The sequence below is a fragment of the Lepisma saccharinum genome, chromosome 11 (genome assembly GCF_977018435.1).
Source record: "Lepisma saccharinum chromosome 11, izLepSacc3.1, whole genome shotgun sequence".
In the NCBI taxonomy this organism is placed as follows: Eukaryota; Metazoa; Arthropoda; class Insecta; order Zygentoma; family Lepismatidae; genus Lepisma; species Lepisma saccharinum.
This window is the reverse complement of record NC_139239.1, coordinates 34,352,925-34,371,947: the sequence shown is the minus strand read 5'-3', so window position 1 is coordinate 34,371,947 and position 19,023 is coordinate 34,352,925. Positions and strand designations below refer to the sequence as shown.

At 37.3% G+C, this 19,023-nt stretch overlaps 1 protein-coding gene across 1 annotated transcript in view; it reads right to left on the bottom strand.

Annotated features, from left to right (window-relative positions):
• LOC145994717 (protein disulfide-isomerase A3-like) overlaps nt 1-19,023 on the bottom strand; it is a 49,918-nt gene that overhangs the window by 19,095 nt on the left and 11,800 nt on the right. Inside the window, exons 4-7 of the mRNA XM_083130908.1 lie at nt 14,365-14,485; nt 6,450-6,678; nt 4,081-4,197; nt 1,947-2,047 (exon numbers count right to left, since the gene is read on the bottom strand). Coding sequence (XP_082987034.1) covers nt 1,947-2,047; nt 4,081-4,197; nt 6,450-6,678; nt 14,365-14,485 — 568 coding nt within the window. The remainder of the gene's footprint in view (nt 1-1,946; nt 2,048-4,080; nt 4,198-6,449; nt 6,679-14,364; nt 14,486-19,023) is intronic.

The following is a 19,023-nucleotide window of genomic DNA, read 5'->3' as shown; positions in this document are numbered from 1 at the left end:
GTGCAGGCTGTAATTAAAGATCACGTGCCCCTAAAGAAAACCAGAACATCCCGATTCCCTGTGTGGTATACTGAAGAGACTAAGCTTATGCTGAAGAACAAAAAGAATGTGTGGATCCTGTGGAAACAAATTCCGAACGTTCATACACTGAACACTTTTACTTATTATTCCTTACACACTCTTTCAAATCTCAACTAACTGCAATGAAGTTCAAGAATTATTAAAATCTGTTTCAAGTTCCAAAGCTACCACTCCTAATGATATTCCTGCGATATTTCTGAAACATTTAGCCCGTATTTTATCCAAACCAATAAGCACAATCTTTAATAAATGCTTTTCCGAAGGTGTGTTTCCTTGTACATGGAAGCAAGCAAATATAGTCCCTATCCTCAAACACTGAAACAAAACTCATGTCACTTCCTATCGGCAGATTTCCTTACTTCCTGCACTTGCACTGCTAGCTGAAAAATAATTTCTAATCGTATCCTTGCACATGTTTCTCCATTTCTCTCTCCTCACTTCAGGACACATGCTTTATCCAAGACAATCTCAAACACATTGAACGCTGGTGTCAAGACTGGAATCTCAAATTAAATCCGGATAAAACTTGTCATGAGGTTTACCCTAAAATCCAATAGCACAGTGCCATCCTACAAGTTATGCAACCATGTTATTCCGTTCGTACGACAGCACAAGGATCTTGGTGTCATTTTTGATAGCAAACTGACTTTCAACCATCACATAGACTACATAACTTCGAAAGCGATGAAAACACTTGGACTAATTTACAGATTTATAGACATAACACACGTTTCTGCCCTCAAAACCTACTTTACAATGTGTGTTGTTCCTATTCTTGAATATGGCTCCTGTATTTGGTCAATGGCATGTGAAACCAATTTAAAGAAAACAAACAAAGTAGTAAGTTTCTTCGTCAGAATAGTCAAACACAGATGCCCAGCCCTTGCAAACTTCTCCAAACAAGAAATTCTATCCACTCTACATATTCATGACCTTTCTCTTCGCCGTCAACTCTCAGATTTAACACTACTCTTCAGAATCATTAACGGACAACTTTTCACCAGCGAACTCTTGCCACTTCTTAATATCAGAATCCCACGTCCCAACAGTAAATGCAACAATTTCTTTTACATTAAATCTCCAAGGCTATCTTTAGAACAAAGATCACTTCTCTACAGGCTACAAACCATTTACAACTCATTAAAAGACGCTCCGGGCTTCCATTTATCAAAGCAGACTTACAGAACGGCGTGCATAAAGCAGTTGAAGTGTAAATAATATTCTTTTGCCCTATTTGTTATTATTCTTGTTATATATGTATGTGTGTGTCCATCTTATTATTTTGTTTATTTCTTTTCCGGTTGATATCCTGATGTAAAATGGATTTTTCTGTATTCAGGACTTTTCAAATAAATAAAAAAATAAAATAAAAAATGAAATTTATCATTACCTGGCTTGTCTGCCATAAATGGAATTTAATTATGGGACTTTTAGGGTGAGTTTTCAAGATTCCATTAAAAATGCCAATTTTCTCCTGACTATAAATTGTGCAGACATGTTCTGGTTAATATGGCGACAATGTATAACACAATCAGCCTGCATTAAACTAGTGTACAGGAAGTATCCTGACAACTTACTTTTAAATTAGTGTAGTGATACCACTTTTCAGTATATGGCCAACAAAGTTATGAATCTTATATTGACAATATGAAGCAAGAAGAGAAATATTCCACCTTTGTACTTATCACAATTGTTTACACACACAACACATTCCATGAACAGTTAGTGTATAGTTTTAGGATGTACAAAAGGTTACAAATTGTGAATAATTAATTATTCTTTACTAGATCAAGTACCTTCTCAAAAACTAAAAAATACATAATTACAATCTAATATATTTCGAAACAAAAGAGAGAGAAGCTTACCTTTGGGATTCTTAACATAGTCTACATTATAGTATGCAACTATCAAAGGTTCATGGAATTGGTTGGAGTTTTCTGGCTGTCTGTGTCCACAAAGACCATGGCTACAAAATAAGAAATTTAGTGTTAAACATATCTTTCGCCTGTGTGAGAAGATGCATTAATAATAAAGAACAATATTGTACAACTCAATAAAGAACAATGTAGTAGAATTGAATGTTCCTAATTTTAAGACAGTAGTGCATGCCATCCTCTCATGAAAGCACTGTTGCATATAATAATTCTCTGAATGTTAGTGACAATGGTCCTACATTAGCATGTAATGTTAATATACCACAAGGTAAACCTTTACTTTTGCACAAACCGATTTCTTCATTTTTACAGAAGAAACTACTTACGGAATAAGTTCCTGTAGCTTTGTCTAACATCTGGAAGGTGTTTTCTGTCATGTGTGGATGTATCATAGCGGAAAGAATTTTTTTTTTAAAATTAATTCTCCAATGCACAATAGCCTTTGCTTCCTGTACGTTAAAGGGATGTTGCGTGTTTTTGACGATGTAACCTCCTGTCACTGTTTCCAACCATGCCATTGTTTTCCAAAAAGATGATTTTTTAACTGTTTGCCTAACCTAACTAAACTTAACCTAACCTTAAGTCATATTTCTTGGGGATGGAACAAATTTTAAATATGTTTGCCTAACCTAACGTTACATATTTCTTGAGGCTATCATCAATGGTTAACTGTTTGTATTTTTTGGGTGAAGAAGGTTTGAAATACTGCATATCCAATGAAAATCAACAAAACAGAAGCACGACGTGCGATGATTTACGAAGGTGTACATACAATATTGTGTATTACGCAAGTGAAAAAATGAAAAGGAAGAGGTACTCGTAATGTCAAAAATTGAAATTACTTTCATGAAAAAAACATAAAGACACCTTAAAGAATGTTCTATGAAGCAGATAGGTAAGTAGGAATGTTAAAAATGATGAAACTAAGAAGTGAGATGTGTTTGTGCGATAGTAAATATTTAATTACCGCCATTCCTCATCTTTGAGATTAGTCAAAGGGACAGAAAAGTGAAGTGAAATGAACTAAATCAGTCATTGTGATACAAAAATTCTTGACCACAAGTATAATTTCTTGACTTTTATGACTTTTTGCCTGGTACACCCCCTGATCTACGGCTGGCTGAAAGCATTTTGAACTGATATCTAAATCAATGCTGAGATTCTTAAAATCACACTGATATTAATACTTGAGAATTGTAACAATGAAAAAATGTTCAAAATTACGATTAACACTAAGCATTTCGCTTTAATTATAGGCCTTAAATTAAATATGAGGCACACACAAAAAAAATGGCCGATAATTTTTTACTTGGGGCTTGCAACACTGACGAAGATGCACGTGCACAGAAGCATGCTTTAGTAGCTTTAGTATTGTGTGTCTCAAATTCACCCTCTATCCCAAAGGAACCTGCTACAGCTCTAACCTAATATCCTCACCTGCAACAGGTTCTACCTGGGAGAAACATCCACAGCCCTGAACCTCGGCTTCAACAACCACCGCTCCTCTACCCAAAACCTGGACTTTGCTGTTGCCATTCACACCAATTACCACAATATTCCTTTCAATGACTGCTTCCAGGTAGTGATCGTCCACTCCTTGCCTCAATCCACCAACACCTCCATACATAGAAGATGGGAGAGAGCCTACATATCAGCCATGAGTGCAACCACACCCCCAGGCCTGAACAAGGCCACCCAGTAATGTCCCCCCACAACCACCCCTCACCTTCCGCTACACCATTTTACCTCACCTACACCTTTCACCAGTCTTTTTCTTTCTGGACCTGGCAACCCTGCAGGCCACGCTATCACACTGTTGATGTCGCTTACTACATGAACCTTCTTTCTACTCATGATGATGTGACAATTAGTCACAAAAATTTGACTTTTGAAACACACTGTAGTATGCACAATTGCTAATAGGTAGTTTCCTGGTGCCTGATTATCAGAGCTGGTACCTAGCTTTGAAGAAAATTTTTCGAGCACTGCACATGGATCTCTAAATCAATTAAAAGTTTACCATGTTCAAATTCCTGTGTATTTGAAACCAGGTTATCGTACTTACAATTTCTTTTCAATCCACTTTTCAATTTCATCCTTCTTAGCTTCTCCACTGTAAACTTGCGTATTTGGTTCAAATTTGTTGTGCAGATGTTTTGGTCTGTACAGCACTATTCCATCTCTGGAAAAAGACTTTTCATGTAATATACAAAGCAAAATTTAAAAATACAAAAATTGAAATATAATTAATTATAGCCTCCAAGGTACAAAAAAAAAATGAAATTGATAATTACAACTATAGTAACATAAAAAGATTTCCCTAGTAGAAAGGAAGTAACGAAAACTAAAAATCAAAGTTCCCCTTGAATTACAAAAATATATTAAATATTAGGAGGGGGGGTTAGGTGGTGCCACCTCTAGTTTTTCAACTGAGAATATTTTTTATAAAAAATTGAAAATAAATTACATAGTTCCCTAGGGTGTTCCCAATATTTCTGTATTACTTTTGTTGATAGAAACCTAAATGAAATGTAAATAGGAGGCAAAATGTACTTGGTGGGCCTGGCAGGCACTCCCTTTGAATGCATGTTATTTGAGACACTAATGCCAGTCACAGTGTACAATTGGTTTGTTACTGATGGTAATTTTTGTAATTATTATAATTAAGGAATAACTGCACTAATATAATAGACAATGGAAGCAGACTCAATAACAAAATTGTTTCTTGAATTTCAGTGATGAAAAAAGTGTGGGCCTGCAAACCCCTCTCTAGCTAAGTAAGTTTCTTGTATAGCACGGGTAAGCTAGGGATAATTTGACTGACACATTGTAGTCAATAACCTATTTCCTAATTCCATAACTTGAAATATTGAATGTCAAGTCCATCTTGTCATCTAAAAATTAAATTTTCACCCCAGACATAACAGAAACTAACTTTAAATCATAAAGTAACAATAAGTGCAAATAGTGATCCCAACATTTAGATGTCTAAAAAGGTGATAACTCACCTTGCTATCTAAAATTAAGTGATTACTACACCCAGCAACACATTCAGAACACTAAGTACAGTTTCATGTAAGGCGTACATTTATTTCATATCTATCAACATCATGTGGCAACTGAAAACAGCTCCTTAGGTCAGTTATTAAGCTACATAAGGCTATTAAAAGTAACATGTGTGCTTTAGACTCCTGTATATTTATCATAATGCGACTCATTCCTCTTTGACTCAATATTCTGAACACAATTCTAGCATTTTTGTTTCACTCATCTTTCTGTTCTTAAATACGGAGAAACTAGTACTCACTTTTATCCGCGAAGCTGTTTTTTCTTCTTTTTCGATTAATTTCAGTGGCCACTGCCACCATCCTCGTTGGAACTTGCTGCGCTGTTGCTTGGCGTGCGTCTTTTGTTCGTAGTTCTCTGGCTGCCGTTAGGTGCGCTGCTAGGTGCGCTGTGCGTCTTGGTCCGTCGTCTGCTATTTCCGGGCGATACCTGCTGCAGTAGTGGAATCCAAGTGTGGTGCGCTTGCCCGCTATCGATGTTTAGTTCGTGCGGGAAGTGCATTATGGCGTGCGTTTCCTTGATTTTGGTGTCTGAGCGTGTGGGCAGTGTGTTTGACTCGAACTTTTTGAATTTTATGGCTATTGTATTTGATATGTCTAGCAAGACCAGTAGTGGGTTGGGCTTTTTTCGCATCTGCTAGGTGCTGTTGGATTCTTTCATTGACAGATCTGATGGACCTGCCGATGTAATGAGCCTTGCATTCACACTCTGCATCATATACACCTGGGTTGTCAAGGGGGGAGAGGAAGTACCGTTTGTGCTTGTTCAGTTTATCAGTTATTTTGGAGTTGGGTTTGTGCGCTACTTTGATGCCAAATGGGAGAAGGGCTTTGGCTATGCGGTTGGAAGTGGTGGGATGGTAGGGGAAGGCAAACCATTTATATTGGTCGCTGGGGGTTGGTTGTGGCTGGGTTGCTTGTGGATGGGTTGATTGTGGTAGGTTAGGGTGTCTGACCTGTATTTCCGCCTTACTGCACCAAGTGGAAAGTCTGCGGATAAAAGTGAGTACTAGTTTCTCCGTATTTATATACTACCGCGTCTCTCTTTTCCCAATCATGAATTTCTGTTCTTCGTGGAGTTTTAAGTGATGTGTTTCTAAAGTACTTATAAAGGTACTACTCTCATACACCACCTGACCACATTGATGTCCCTGCCAATGTGCGTCCCAGGAGAAAACTACTACTCGTCCATAAGAAGAGTCTGTCCCCCCTACTTGACTAAAATTAAGCGATCACCCTTAGGAACTACAGCAAATGGAACTTATCATCAAATCAAAAATTTGGAAGGTACTGCTACATTTGCAATGCGAATTATATTAAAAGATACTACAAAAAGTAACATATACATGGAAAGATAAAAACAACTTACTCTTGATTCTCCTTGTCCAAGAGTGTCTGCAAACTAGTGTGGCCAAACCTAATTTTCTCCTTCAACTTATCGGCCAAATGAGTGTAAGCTTCTTTCAGAGAACTGTCAGACTTGAAAAATCCTACCACAGCAACATCATCCTTTCCAATAAATGCCTCAAAATCTGCAACTGTCTTTAATTCCTTAGAGCTTGGTCCTACTTGAGCCTTCATGTACTTTGCAATACCACCTGGAAAAGAAAAAAACAACACTAATTTTAACAGAGAACATATTCAGTTTAATAGCAGCAGTTAGTAAAGATGGAGCTTACTGATTGCTAGGCACCACAAGCACAAAGATACATTCATTTCTAAAATCAAATTTGCCAGAAAGGTGTGTGTACATAAATCTGAGGGTTGAACAAATTAGATGAATAAACTTTCCCTCCTCGGAAGCCTGTGAAAACAGTATTGAAACAAAGTTGATACAGCAGACCTAGTCTTCCATTTCTGGGTATTAAGGTTAAAAAATTGCAGGAAAATCAAAAATTCAGGTTCCACTGTGTGTGTCAGCGGCGAAGCGTGACATTTTTATGTAGTCATCGCAAGACTTGCCAAACATCATGTTCAACCAGGGCAAGGGGGCAATATTTCTCCACAGTAAATACCAAGGTTATGCGATATGTTATGTGATTCATATTCTAGTATCCGAGTGATGATAATCTCTCACGATGATGTAAACGCATATCCACATTATCTCAAGAAAACAAAATCCAATGAGAAGTTCCGAAAATTAGAAGAACAAAATACAAAATTTCAGGTTGCAAACATTCTTTTACTATAATATTATGAACTTTATTTAAAATTCGAATTACAAGGCAGGGGTCTTCAACCCATGGCCCAGAGGTGGTCTGCAGAGCCCTTTCCAGTGGCCCATGCCCGTTAGTACTTAACAAAAAAACCCAGATTAAGTAAAATATATATACACTCCTGTTTGTGAAAATTGCAACACCCAGAAATAATGGCCCAAATTAATCCAAACTCGGAGGATGTGTAGAACAGTGTACCAGCAATAAGTGATTAGGATTGCAGAGAGAGGGCGTGCATGTAGGCCCAGCAGCACCCTCTCTTGTGTAACCGGAAGGGTCAGTGTACGCCCTCTCTTGTGTAACCGGAAGGGTCAGTGTTACGCCAAGCTCAGTCAGTGAAGAGCCGTCAAACGAAGTGAAAATGTGAAAGCAAGTGCTGGTATACCTCGTCGACGTCAAAGGGTGCAATATCAGCATGTCAGTGTGTTTGAATGGGGCAGAATGAGCGGTCTCTGGGAAGCGGGTTTGTCATACCGTGACATTTCGGCTCGAACAGGGCATGCTACTGGAGCCAGTGGATAGAAGAGGATCGTACGTAGCGACGAGCAGGTACTGGACTACGCAATGTGACCACAGCACGGGATGACCGCCATCTTGCCCGCATGGCTGTAACTCACGGTACAGCTTCGTCCACAGTATTGGCTCGATGCTGGAGAAGTGCAACAGTTGTGGACCTGTCTGCGTGGACGGTACAACAATGTCTGCTGCGGGTTGGGCTGGTGACACGCATGCCATTGCGTCGGCTTCCATTGTTCAGAAACCAAAAACGCCTCAGACTGCAATGGGCACGTGAATGCCGTCGCTGGCATGCTAAGTAGCAAAATGTAGTGTTTTCGGACAAGTCCCGCTTAAACTTGTCCTACAGTGATGGCCGCATAGGTGTTAGACGCTACCATGGTGAACGCAATCTGGCAACCTGCATTGTTGAGCGGCATAGCGGACAAACGCCAAGTGTGATGATTTGGGGTGCCATTGGACACAACATGCCATCTCCCCTCCTACGCATTGAAGGCAATCTGAACAGCAACCGCTATGTTAGGGAGGTTTTGGAGCCCGAGGCACTGACCCTCCTTCAGGCAACTCCACATGCCATATTTCAGCAGCTCAATGGCCGGCCACATGTGGTGAAGAATGTGCAAGCCGTCTTCGAAGCACGACAGTTACCACTGCTTCACTGGCCTGCACGTTCGCCTGACATGTCACCCATCGATCATGTCCGGGATATGGTTGATCGGCAACTTGTTCGTCATGTTCCTCCAGCAACCACTGTTAATGCTTTGTGGACTCTCATACAAACCGCGTGGAGGGAGATTCCCCAGGAACATATCCAGGCCCTCCTTGATTCCATGCCACGACGTGTAGAGGCTCTGTTTGCAGCACATGGGGGCTTCACACCATACTGAATTCTCAAGGTCAGAGATCATATACAGGTCTGTAACTCGAATCATTTGTGTATTGGCATGTACCAAATCTGTGGTATAAAGTTCATTTCAATCATACGTTTTCTTCTTGGTGTTCCAATTTTCACAAACAGAAGTGTATATAGGATATGTATTATTAAGTATAGACAATATCAGCAGCCCACGAGCATCATTGATTTTGTCAATGTTCTATGGAGTACATAATCGTAAAATAAGGAAGATGAAACTTTGGTAATAAATTCTACTTGAAAAACGTAAAAATTGATAAATCCCTTTCTCCAAAATTTGGATTGCCTCCGAAATCCGGGTAGTAAAATTTCAGACTCAAGATTTTATATTTTTCGGACTTGATATTTTTGCCACGTCTAGTATGAATGCAAGATCAGCTATGAAGAAAGTTCTGTCTGAGTAAGTATCACCTAGAGATCAAAAAAATCTTGATCAGTCTCATCATTTGTAAACATAGTAAATACGCCAGCCTCCGTGGTGGAGCTGTTAGCACATAACACTACGACGTCTGAGGTTCCGGGTTTAAATCCAGGCGTGGCATGGGCGTTTTAAGTATCCTTTCATCAATTACATTACACCACTCATTCTCATGTTCGCGATTAGCCAAAAGGGGCACCAAAAGTGAAGTAAAATAAACCAATGCATAGTAAACACGAAACAACAGGAAGTACTTAGTGTTTTGTAAAGCAAGAACGTTTTTTCCGAATTCGATATTTGAACCGCAGGATCCAAGAAAATTAAAAGGAGAAATACTATGAAGGAAACAAATTGATCCAGAACTGCTCTTTTTCCAGTTCTTTTCAAAACTAACCGTTGATAAATCCATGCTTTTGCTTACTTATGATTCGTTCTATGCACCCATTACTTTCATGTATTCTGTGTAAGTTGTGGAGCGTTGCATGCTTTACGTTTACAATGTTGGGAATAGCAGGTTCTCTGAGAAGTTTCATATTTATGACGTCTCAGAAAATCTGCAGTGATTATAAACATAGGGGCTGAGAAAAAGGTCTCTCCCGACTAGACCTTCAAGAGCAGGAGAAAAGCGGTCGAAGGACCTTGGTTTCACAGACCTGCTGCGATGACTTGGCCCACCTGACACCATTGCACACAACAGGAAATGTAGTGGGATGGTTGGGCATGGGTGAGAGAACTGGGCTCTTTTTATGTTGTGCTAAACTTAGCAAATCTCTTTCATATTTCTAGCTGTTGACTAATTTTACACAAATATGTGAATATTCTGAATTATTTTATCACTTCTCTAAAATATTGAAAGTGCTATATTTTTATTATTTTCCTTTGTAATCGCCACATATCCCGATGACCTCTGGTGTGTGTATACAAATATTTAAAACTCAGTAAGAAATAAAATTAAGTTCAAATTTAAAATGTAATATTTCTTCTTTCTGAACACACTTGCAACATTTCAACTGTTTAAAACAGTTTACCATGGTGGGTACTGAATATCCTTATTGCTTGCGACAGAAAACTAGAAACAATTTAAAATACTATGTAAAAACAAATGTGCCAGAAACACAAGAAAACATTATGATTTAATAAGAATTTGCTTTTTAAAATAAATCCTGTTGGTAGAAGACAACTTCCCTACAAATAAGTAAATCTGCAGTTCTTTTAAAAAAGAAACTTGTTTAGTACTGGCAAAAACCTAAATCCAATATGAGTATAATTGAAGTGTTAGTAACCTAAAAGAATGGCAAAGGAGGCGAAGAGAATATAATAATAAAAAAATAGATATGACAAAACATTACAAGAGAAACGTAAAATTTGGACATCAAGAGAAATAAACCATTACAGAACAGATTCAAAAGGATAAAGCCTCTAGACCTTGATAAAATGACAAAGAAACACTTTTACCCTATGTAGTAAAATCCTCACATAACAGTTGGGCTGAAAAGTTCGTAGGCTAACATAGTAAAAATATTTTTTTGACAAAATTCGATTTTATTATTCAATATAGTTGCCTTCAAGGGCGATACAACAATTATAGCGGTCATACAATTTTTCAATGCCATTTTTATAGTACGATTTCACTTTAGCCTCAAAATAGGCCTCAGTTTCGGCGATTACCTCTTCATCAGTGCTAAATTTCTTTCCAGCGAGCATTCTTTTAAGGTCTGCAAACAGGAAAAAGTCACTGGGGGCCAGATCTGGAGAATATGGTGGATGGGGAAGCAATTCGTAGTCTAATTCATATAATTTTGCCATCGTTTTCATTGATTTGTGACACGGTGCATTGTCTTGATGAAACAGCACTTTTTTCTTCTTCAAATGGAGCCGTTTTTTCGTGATTTCATCCTTTAAACGCTCCAACAACGCTATGTAATAATCGCTGTTGATGGTCTGGCCCTTTTTGAGGTAATCGATGAATATAATACCATGCGCATCCCAGAATACTGATGCCATAACCTTGCCAGCCGACTGTTGCGTCTTTCCACGCTTTGGATTCGGTTCATCACGTGCAGTCCACTCGGCTAACTGTCGATTGGACTCTGGAGTGTAGTTATGGAGCCATGTTTCATCCATTGTAATATATCGACGGAAAAATTCGTGTTTATTACGGTTGAATATCGCTAAACATTGCTCCGAATCATCAAAACGTTGTTGCTTTTGATCGATTGTGAGCACGCGCGGCACCCATTTTGCACACAGCTTTCGCATGTTCAAATATTCATGCACAATATGTCCAACACGTTCCCTTGATATTTTTAAAGTCTCAGCTATCTCGATCAACTTCACTTTACGATCATTTAAAATTATTTTGTGGACTTTTTTGATGTTTTCGTCGGTAACAACCTCTTTGGGGCGTCCACTGCGTGCATTTTCTTCGATGCTCATTTCGCCTCGTTTAAATTTAGCAAACCACTTCTCAACGGTTGATTTTCCTGGTGCAGAGTCCGAATAATGTTTATCAAGCCAAGCCTTGGCTTCAACAGTATTTTTTTTTGCCAAAAAGCAATGCTTTATTAACACACGAAATTCTTTTTTATCCATTTTTTCACAATAACAAAAGCTGCTTCACTCACAATGCTATATCTCACGAACTAATTATCCGGCAGCTGTGAAATTTATACACGTATCTTTTGAAGGTTAGTACTAAGTAAAAATCACATGGATTTAATTCTAGTAACGCCATCTATGAATCAGCCTACGAACTTTTCAGCCCACCTGGTATATATCATTACTCTGGTAAAGATTTGTCTATTTGCCATTTATATTCCTTTGTATTAAAACATAGGATTAATAATAGTTTTTCTTGTATGTACGTATTGCATGAGAAAAGCAGTCGAAGGACCTTGGTTTCACAGACCTGCTGCGATGACTTGGCCCACCTGACCCACCACACAACAGGAAATGTAGTGGGATGAAGTACACACAGCAGAACCTTTAGTTCCAGAACCTAACTTGACTGAAGTTAAAGAATAACAAAGCACCTGGCATTGATTTAATACTAGGTGAGTTAATTAAATATGGTGGAAATTCATTAATATGTCAAATTCATAAATTAATTTGTTTAATATGGAATAAAGAAGAAATACCTCAACAGTGGAAAGAATCCATAATTGTTCCTGTGTTTAAAAAAGATGATAAAATGAACTGCAATAATTACCGTGGAATTTCTCTACTCCCAACAACATATAAAATATTATCTAACATTATTTTAACAAGACTAACCCCATATGCTAATGAAATTATAGGTGATTATCAATGTGGATTTAAACGTAACAGATCAACTACAGATCAAATTTTTCACATAAGACAGACACTTGAAAAAAAGTGGGAATATAATCAAAATGTCCATCAGCTATTCATTGATTTCAAAAAAGCATATGATTCGGTCAAAAGAGATAAACTATATAATATATTAGTAGAGTTTGGAATACCTAAGAAGCTTGTTAGTATGATAAAAGTATGCACCAGTGAAACAGAAAGTAAAATTCGTGTGGGTATTAATATATCTGACAAATTTACAATTCATGATGGGTTAAAACAAGGAGATGCATTATCTCCATTGCTCTTTAATTTTGCCTTAGAATATGCTGTTAGGAAGGTAAAAGAAACTAAAGAAGGACTAAAATTAAATGGTGTGACTCAGTTGTTAGCATATGCAGATGATGTAGACTTACTGGGGGATGATGTGAATACAATTAAGAATAATGCTAAAATATTTTTCAAAACTGCTAAAGAGATAGGTTTCGAAGTTAACAACGATAAAACTAAATATATGCTTACAGGCCGAAACCAAGTGTTAGGTAATAATCAAAATCTAATTATTGATAACAACTCGTTTGAACCAGTTTCCAAATTCAAATACTTAGGAGTAATATTAACAAATGAAAATTATATTAAAGAGGAAATAAAAAGTAGGCTTAATTCAGGAAATGCATGTTACTTCTCTCTTCATAAACTTTTGTCTTCTCGTTTAATATCTAAGAAACTAAAAGTTAAAATATACAAAACAGTAATTTTGCCTGTAGTATTATATGGATGTGAAACTTGGTCCCTTACATTGAAAGAGGAACATAAGTTGAGAGTATTTGAAAATAAGATCCTTAGGAAAATCTTTGAACCTAAAAGGGATGAGGAGACAGGTGAGTGGAGAAGGTTACATAATTTAGAACTACATAATTTGCATTCATGTCCAGATATTATTAGAATAATTAAATCAAGAAGACTTAGGTGGGCAGGCCATGTGGCACGAATGGGAGAAGAAAGAGGAGTTTACAGGATTCTTGTTGGGAAACCTGATGGCAAGAGATCTGTAGGAAGACCAAGACGAAGATGGAGGGACAACGTTGAGATGGACCTAAGGGAAATCGGTAGGGATGGAAAAGAGTATATAGAACTTGCTCAAGATAGGGAAAGATGGAAGGCCTGTGTTGCTGCAGCCATGAACCTTCGGGTTTAAGAAGGCTAGGGAGTTAGTTAGTTAGTACGTATTGCTTGCATTCTAGAATTATTTCTCTTATAGCCTACGGTTAATACAAGCATAAAAACACAGTTTTTAGTTTTGATGATTTAGAAGAACACACGCTCACTTCATCAGACATTTATTTTTAGTTTGACTAACGCTAGTTATAACAATGGTTAAGAATTATTTAAATAAAAAAGAGAATCAGTTATACAATGAATGTTGTCAATGTTTCATTGTTGTAATATAGCAATATAACTAAAAAAAAAACAAGCAGTGTTTTATTTTTATTTCAGATAAAAACAGACTGCTTGTTTTTATTCAGTGTATATATGTACATACATACACTATATAAATTTACGCCTGGAATTTCACTAATGAGATTTTTGGTGAATAATATACAACCTTGTTTATCTTTCCTAGACTGAACTTCCATCAAGGCTCTTGTCCCCCCCTAATCAAAGGGTCTGCGCATGCCTATGTGAATAAGCTGTAATTGTACCAAACTAAATATATTTTCTTTTTCAAATTAAAAGATGAAATTTCAATCGATCCAAACTGTGGTGTACAGAATACAAACTAAATTTAATTTAAGTTACTAAGGAACACTCAATAAAACAATTCTGCAAAAAAAAAATACTAACCATGAATATGAGAAGTTTGAAAAAATTAAGAACAGTTGTGACAATCTTATAGAACTAATCTACTCACTTGCTTCTCTTGGTCCATTGTATTCCTGAGCAAGTTCACCTCTCTTAAATATTTTTAGGGTTGGGTATCCTGATACACCATATGTACCACAAGTTTCTTTTCCTCCTTCTGTACAATCAACCTAAAAGGAAAAATTCTAGGTTAGTTTGGAACACAAGATAACAAAACATATCAATCCTACACAGCAAAACTACGACAATTGAGGGAAAAATTTGAGGAGAGCAATTTAGACAGGAAAAGAAAACTAAAAAACATTGACAAAGTCCTTGCAGGTACAAAAACAATTTAATCCTCGGAAAAGTCTGCATCAAAACATGCCTCTGGGTCATTCCATGTCAAGTGGTCTAGTTTCAGAAAAGTGCCACGCTCGACCATCTTGGATTTAGCTTAAATTTTGTATGTAGAGTACCACATGTCTAAAACGAACTTTGGTAAAGTTTTAGATTCTACAGTAGAATACTTATTGAGATATAGCCATTTGTTTGACCCCATACCCTGACCACGTAACGTACGACACTGAGATTTCACCAACTTTGATACCTAATATCTCTCTTGATATTCTTTTAAAATGAGTGAAACTTAGCTAGCTTGTACAACTTTATGCGCTCTATGTTATGGTAATAATAACTATTATTTCTGTGCACGCTGTAGGTAGATAAATTACATCAAAGTCGGCCAAAAAAATGGACTTTTAAAAAAAATTGAAATTTTAAAGTTGCATAGTTCCTTCAAGAATTATTTAATAGATGTCAAATTTGATGCATAGCATGTCTACAAGTTGTCCTTTAAAGGTTTATAATTTCATTGTGGTAGCTCTTTCTGTTACTTTACAAAGTTAGTGTAAAGTTGACAATTTGTGTAAAAAGTCAAAAACTGAGGTATTTTAAATTCTATTTTGCAGAAAAGTATCTTCTAGAAACGTTTGAAAACCACTTCCATTGGAAAGAGCATGTCTTAAAGCACCTAGAAAAGTAGATTTGATTGACTAACGCCAGCATCTAGTGCCAAAAAAAGAGGGCCAAAGTTGAAAGTCATTGCCATAGCGACAAATATAATTCAAAATGCAATCATGCTGTTATTTAGATTTCTTGATTTTCTCATATGTGTTGATATTATTAGACAAGTTTTCGTTCATAAACGAGCACATTTAACCTATTATACAGATTTTTAGATTCCCATTAGTATGATATAATTTGCTAATTGATCTAATTCGAAATGGACGTCAGCGAAGCAATTGATTATGATTCTCCTATAACCGAATGCACTGTTGGGCAAAAATTGTCATCAAAATGTCACCATGGTTAATTTTATTCCAACAAAATTGGGCTAATTTCTGTTAGCAGCTTGTCAGCAAATGAAAAATTACTTATTGCTCGACGATCAGAAGTTGAGCTTATGGACAATGAATTGGTCTGTTTGCATCACCAAGGAAAATACCTCCTCAAATACGAAATGAGCCAAAAATCGTGTTGCAATCCGTTTGGAAAGCAGAACCACATGATCAAAGGTGACTTGTTAAAGGTCACTTTAGCCATGTCTGAGGAACTGAACAAAGTGACCAAAGTGAATGTAAAGCCAGGTCAGAAAATTTGCATCAAGTGCAAAGCTGAATACGTTTCTAAGACTGAAGTCACAGCAACTTCTTCTTCTGACGAATTTCATTCAAATGCATCCGATAGTCTTGATCAAAGCTTGACTGCTTTAGGCACTTCTCCATTGAAAATTCGTAGGATAAGCAGCCAAAACAAAGCTGGCTATTTGAAACACAAAATTGAACGTGCACAAAATGTGATAGCAGAAAAAAATCATGTCCGTCTCCGGAATGACAGATGATATTGCACAATCTAGTCGCTCTGCTGAATGCAGTTTGTGTAATGATTACACTGACCTTATCAAAGAAATGAAAGCTAAAATCGAAATATCCAGTAGATCAAGAAAAGTTCAGCTGCTGACTATGGCCCCAAGAAGTTGGTCAATAAAGGAAACTGCAAGGAAGTTTGGCGTTTCTGAACGCATGGTCAAAACAGCCTGGAAAATTAGGGCAGAAAAAGGTATATGTACATTACCTGATGCAAAGGTTGGCAAACCATTGTCAAAGGAAGTTGCTGAAAGAGTCCGCCGTTTCTATGAAGATGACGAATTTAGCAGGATGTGTCCTGGCAAAAAAGATTATGTTTCAGTTCGGATTGGTGGTATTAAAGTTCAAAAGCAGAAGCGGTTGATATTGTGCAACCTTAAAGAGCTGTACGTGGCATACCGTAATAAATATGGAGCTGAAATCAGTTTCTCCAAATTTTGCAACCTCAGGCCAAAGTGGTGTGTGACTGTTGGTGCGTCAGGCATGCATTCCATCTGTGTGTGCACCATACATCAGAATGTTAAGCTCATGATGCAAAGTGCTAATATTAAAGATGACTACAAAATGCTAATAGAAAAGGCAGTATGTGATCTGAGTGCCAAGGACTGTATGCTGCACCGTTGTCAAAGCTGCCCAGGTGAAGATGCAGTTATGGTTTACTTAGAAGAAATATTCCATGACTGGGATGCAGAGGAATCGATTGAATTCAAACAGTGGGTTCATACTGACCGTGAAACACTAGAAACCAATGTATTAACAGTGGAAAACTTTATTGAAAAACTCAAGCAAGATTTGGCAGCTGACAGGCCATCATTTTGTTGCAAAGCACCAAAGTGATTACTTGAAGTCATTGAAGACTAACTTAAAAGCAACAGAATTGATAGTTCTGATGGACTTTGCCGAGAACTACTCATTTGTAGTGCAAGATGCTGCCCAGGGCTTTCACTGGGAAAATTCACAGGCCACCGTGCATCCATTCGTTGCATATTATGTCGACAATATGGGCAACTTGCAAATTGTTAATTGTTGCATGATTTCTGATAAATTGCAACATGATACAGTGTCTGTACATGTGTTTATTCGAAAGTTAATCGAATTTTTGGTGACGCGGACAGAAGTTACCAAAATATACTACTTCAGTGATGGTTCTGCTGCCCAATATAAAAACTACAAGAACTTTGTGAATTTATGCAACCATAAAAATGATTTCAATATCGAGGCTGAATGGAACTTCTTTGGTACAAGCCATGGAAAATCACCCTGTGATGGGGTTGGTGGCACAACTAAACGGCTGGCTGCTCGGGCAAGTCTCCAGAGACCTTCATCTGACCAAATATTGACGCCAAAAGATCTCTGACTTTTGTGATCAAAACGTAAGTGGAATTAAATATATTTTTGTCACAAAAGATGAAATTGAAGAGAGCAGAAAGTTTCAAGAAGAACGGTGGCGAGAAAGCAGCACAATAGCTGGTACTAGAGAGCATCACCAATTCATACCAGTTGGCTTAAACTCGATTAGTGTCAGCAAAGTTTCCAATGACACGATAAATTTTGTTGCCAGAATTTCTGATACCACTATTTTGCACTTGAAATTGGCTGAGCTGTCCCCTGGTTGTTACGTTGCCTGTATTTATGACAACAAATGGTGGACTGGCAATGTTGTTGAGGTTTCAATTGAAGAAAATGATGCATTGGTAAATTTCATGCATCCGCCAGGTCCTGCTCATTCGTTTTATTGGCCAGAAAGGCAGGATATATGTTGGATTCCAGAGCAACATCTCATTTGCATGCTCCCTGCTCCTTCAGTCACATCGTCAGGCTGACAATATCAATTTCCAGAAAATGTGCTGAAGGAAGTGGCTTATAAATGTAACAGAATGTGAAGATTGCTATCAATTGAAATCAAGCTGTGGACATCGGCTTAGGAACCATATAAGATACCCACTTTAGGCTTGAGAACCTAGGATAAGCTGCTCAATCATTGGCTTGGGATCCAGGCAGACACCCACTTGAGGCTTTGGAACCTCGATTAAGAAACCAAATCAAAGGCTTGGGAACCTTGACTAAGAAACCCACCCATGGCTGGTATTGCACGGCTATCGGGCGTGGCCCCTACGGCGATGGGGCTGCCAGTTCATGTTCATGAACTGGTAGTGACAATGTCACCATGGACCAACGCAATATAATACTCATAATTTCTCTATAAAAAGCAATAAGAAAAGTCTTAACCTATAAAAGGGCAGAATTTGAATATTAAAATGAAAGCTGTAATAAGGAAATGCTTCTCACTTTGGCCCATTTTTTAGGGCATTGTATGCTGGCGTTAGTCAATTAAATCTACTTTTCTAGAAGGTTTAAGACATGCTCTTCCCGATGAAAGTGGTTTAAAAACGTTTCTAGAAGATACTTTTTTGGAATATGGGATTGAAAATACCCTATTTTTAGCCATTTTACAAAAATTGTCAACTTTACACTAACTTTGTAAAGTAACAGAAAGAGCTACTGTCATGAAATTACAAACTTTCAAAGAACAACTTGTAGAGCCACTATGTATCAAATTGGGCATCTATTAAATAAATATTTAAGGAGCTATGTAACTTTAAACTTTCAGTTTTTTTGAAAGGTCAATTTTTTGACTAACTTTGACATAATTTATCTTGCTACAGCATGCACAGAAATAATAGTTATTTTTACCATGAAATAGAGCGCAAAAAGTTGTACAGGCTAGCTAAGTTTCATTTGTTATAAAAGAAAATTAATAGAGATATTAGGTCTCAAAGTTGGTGAAATCTCAGTACCAT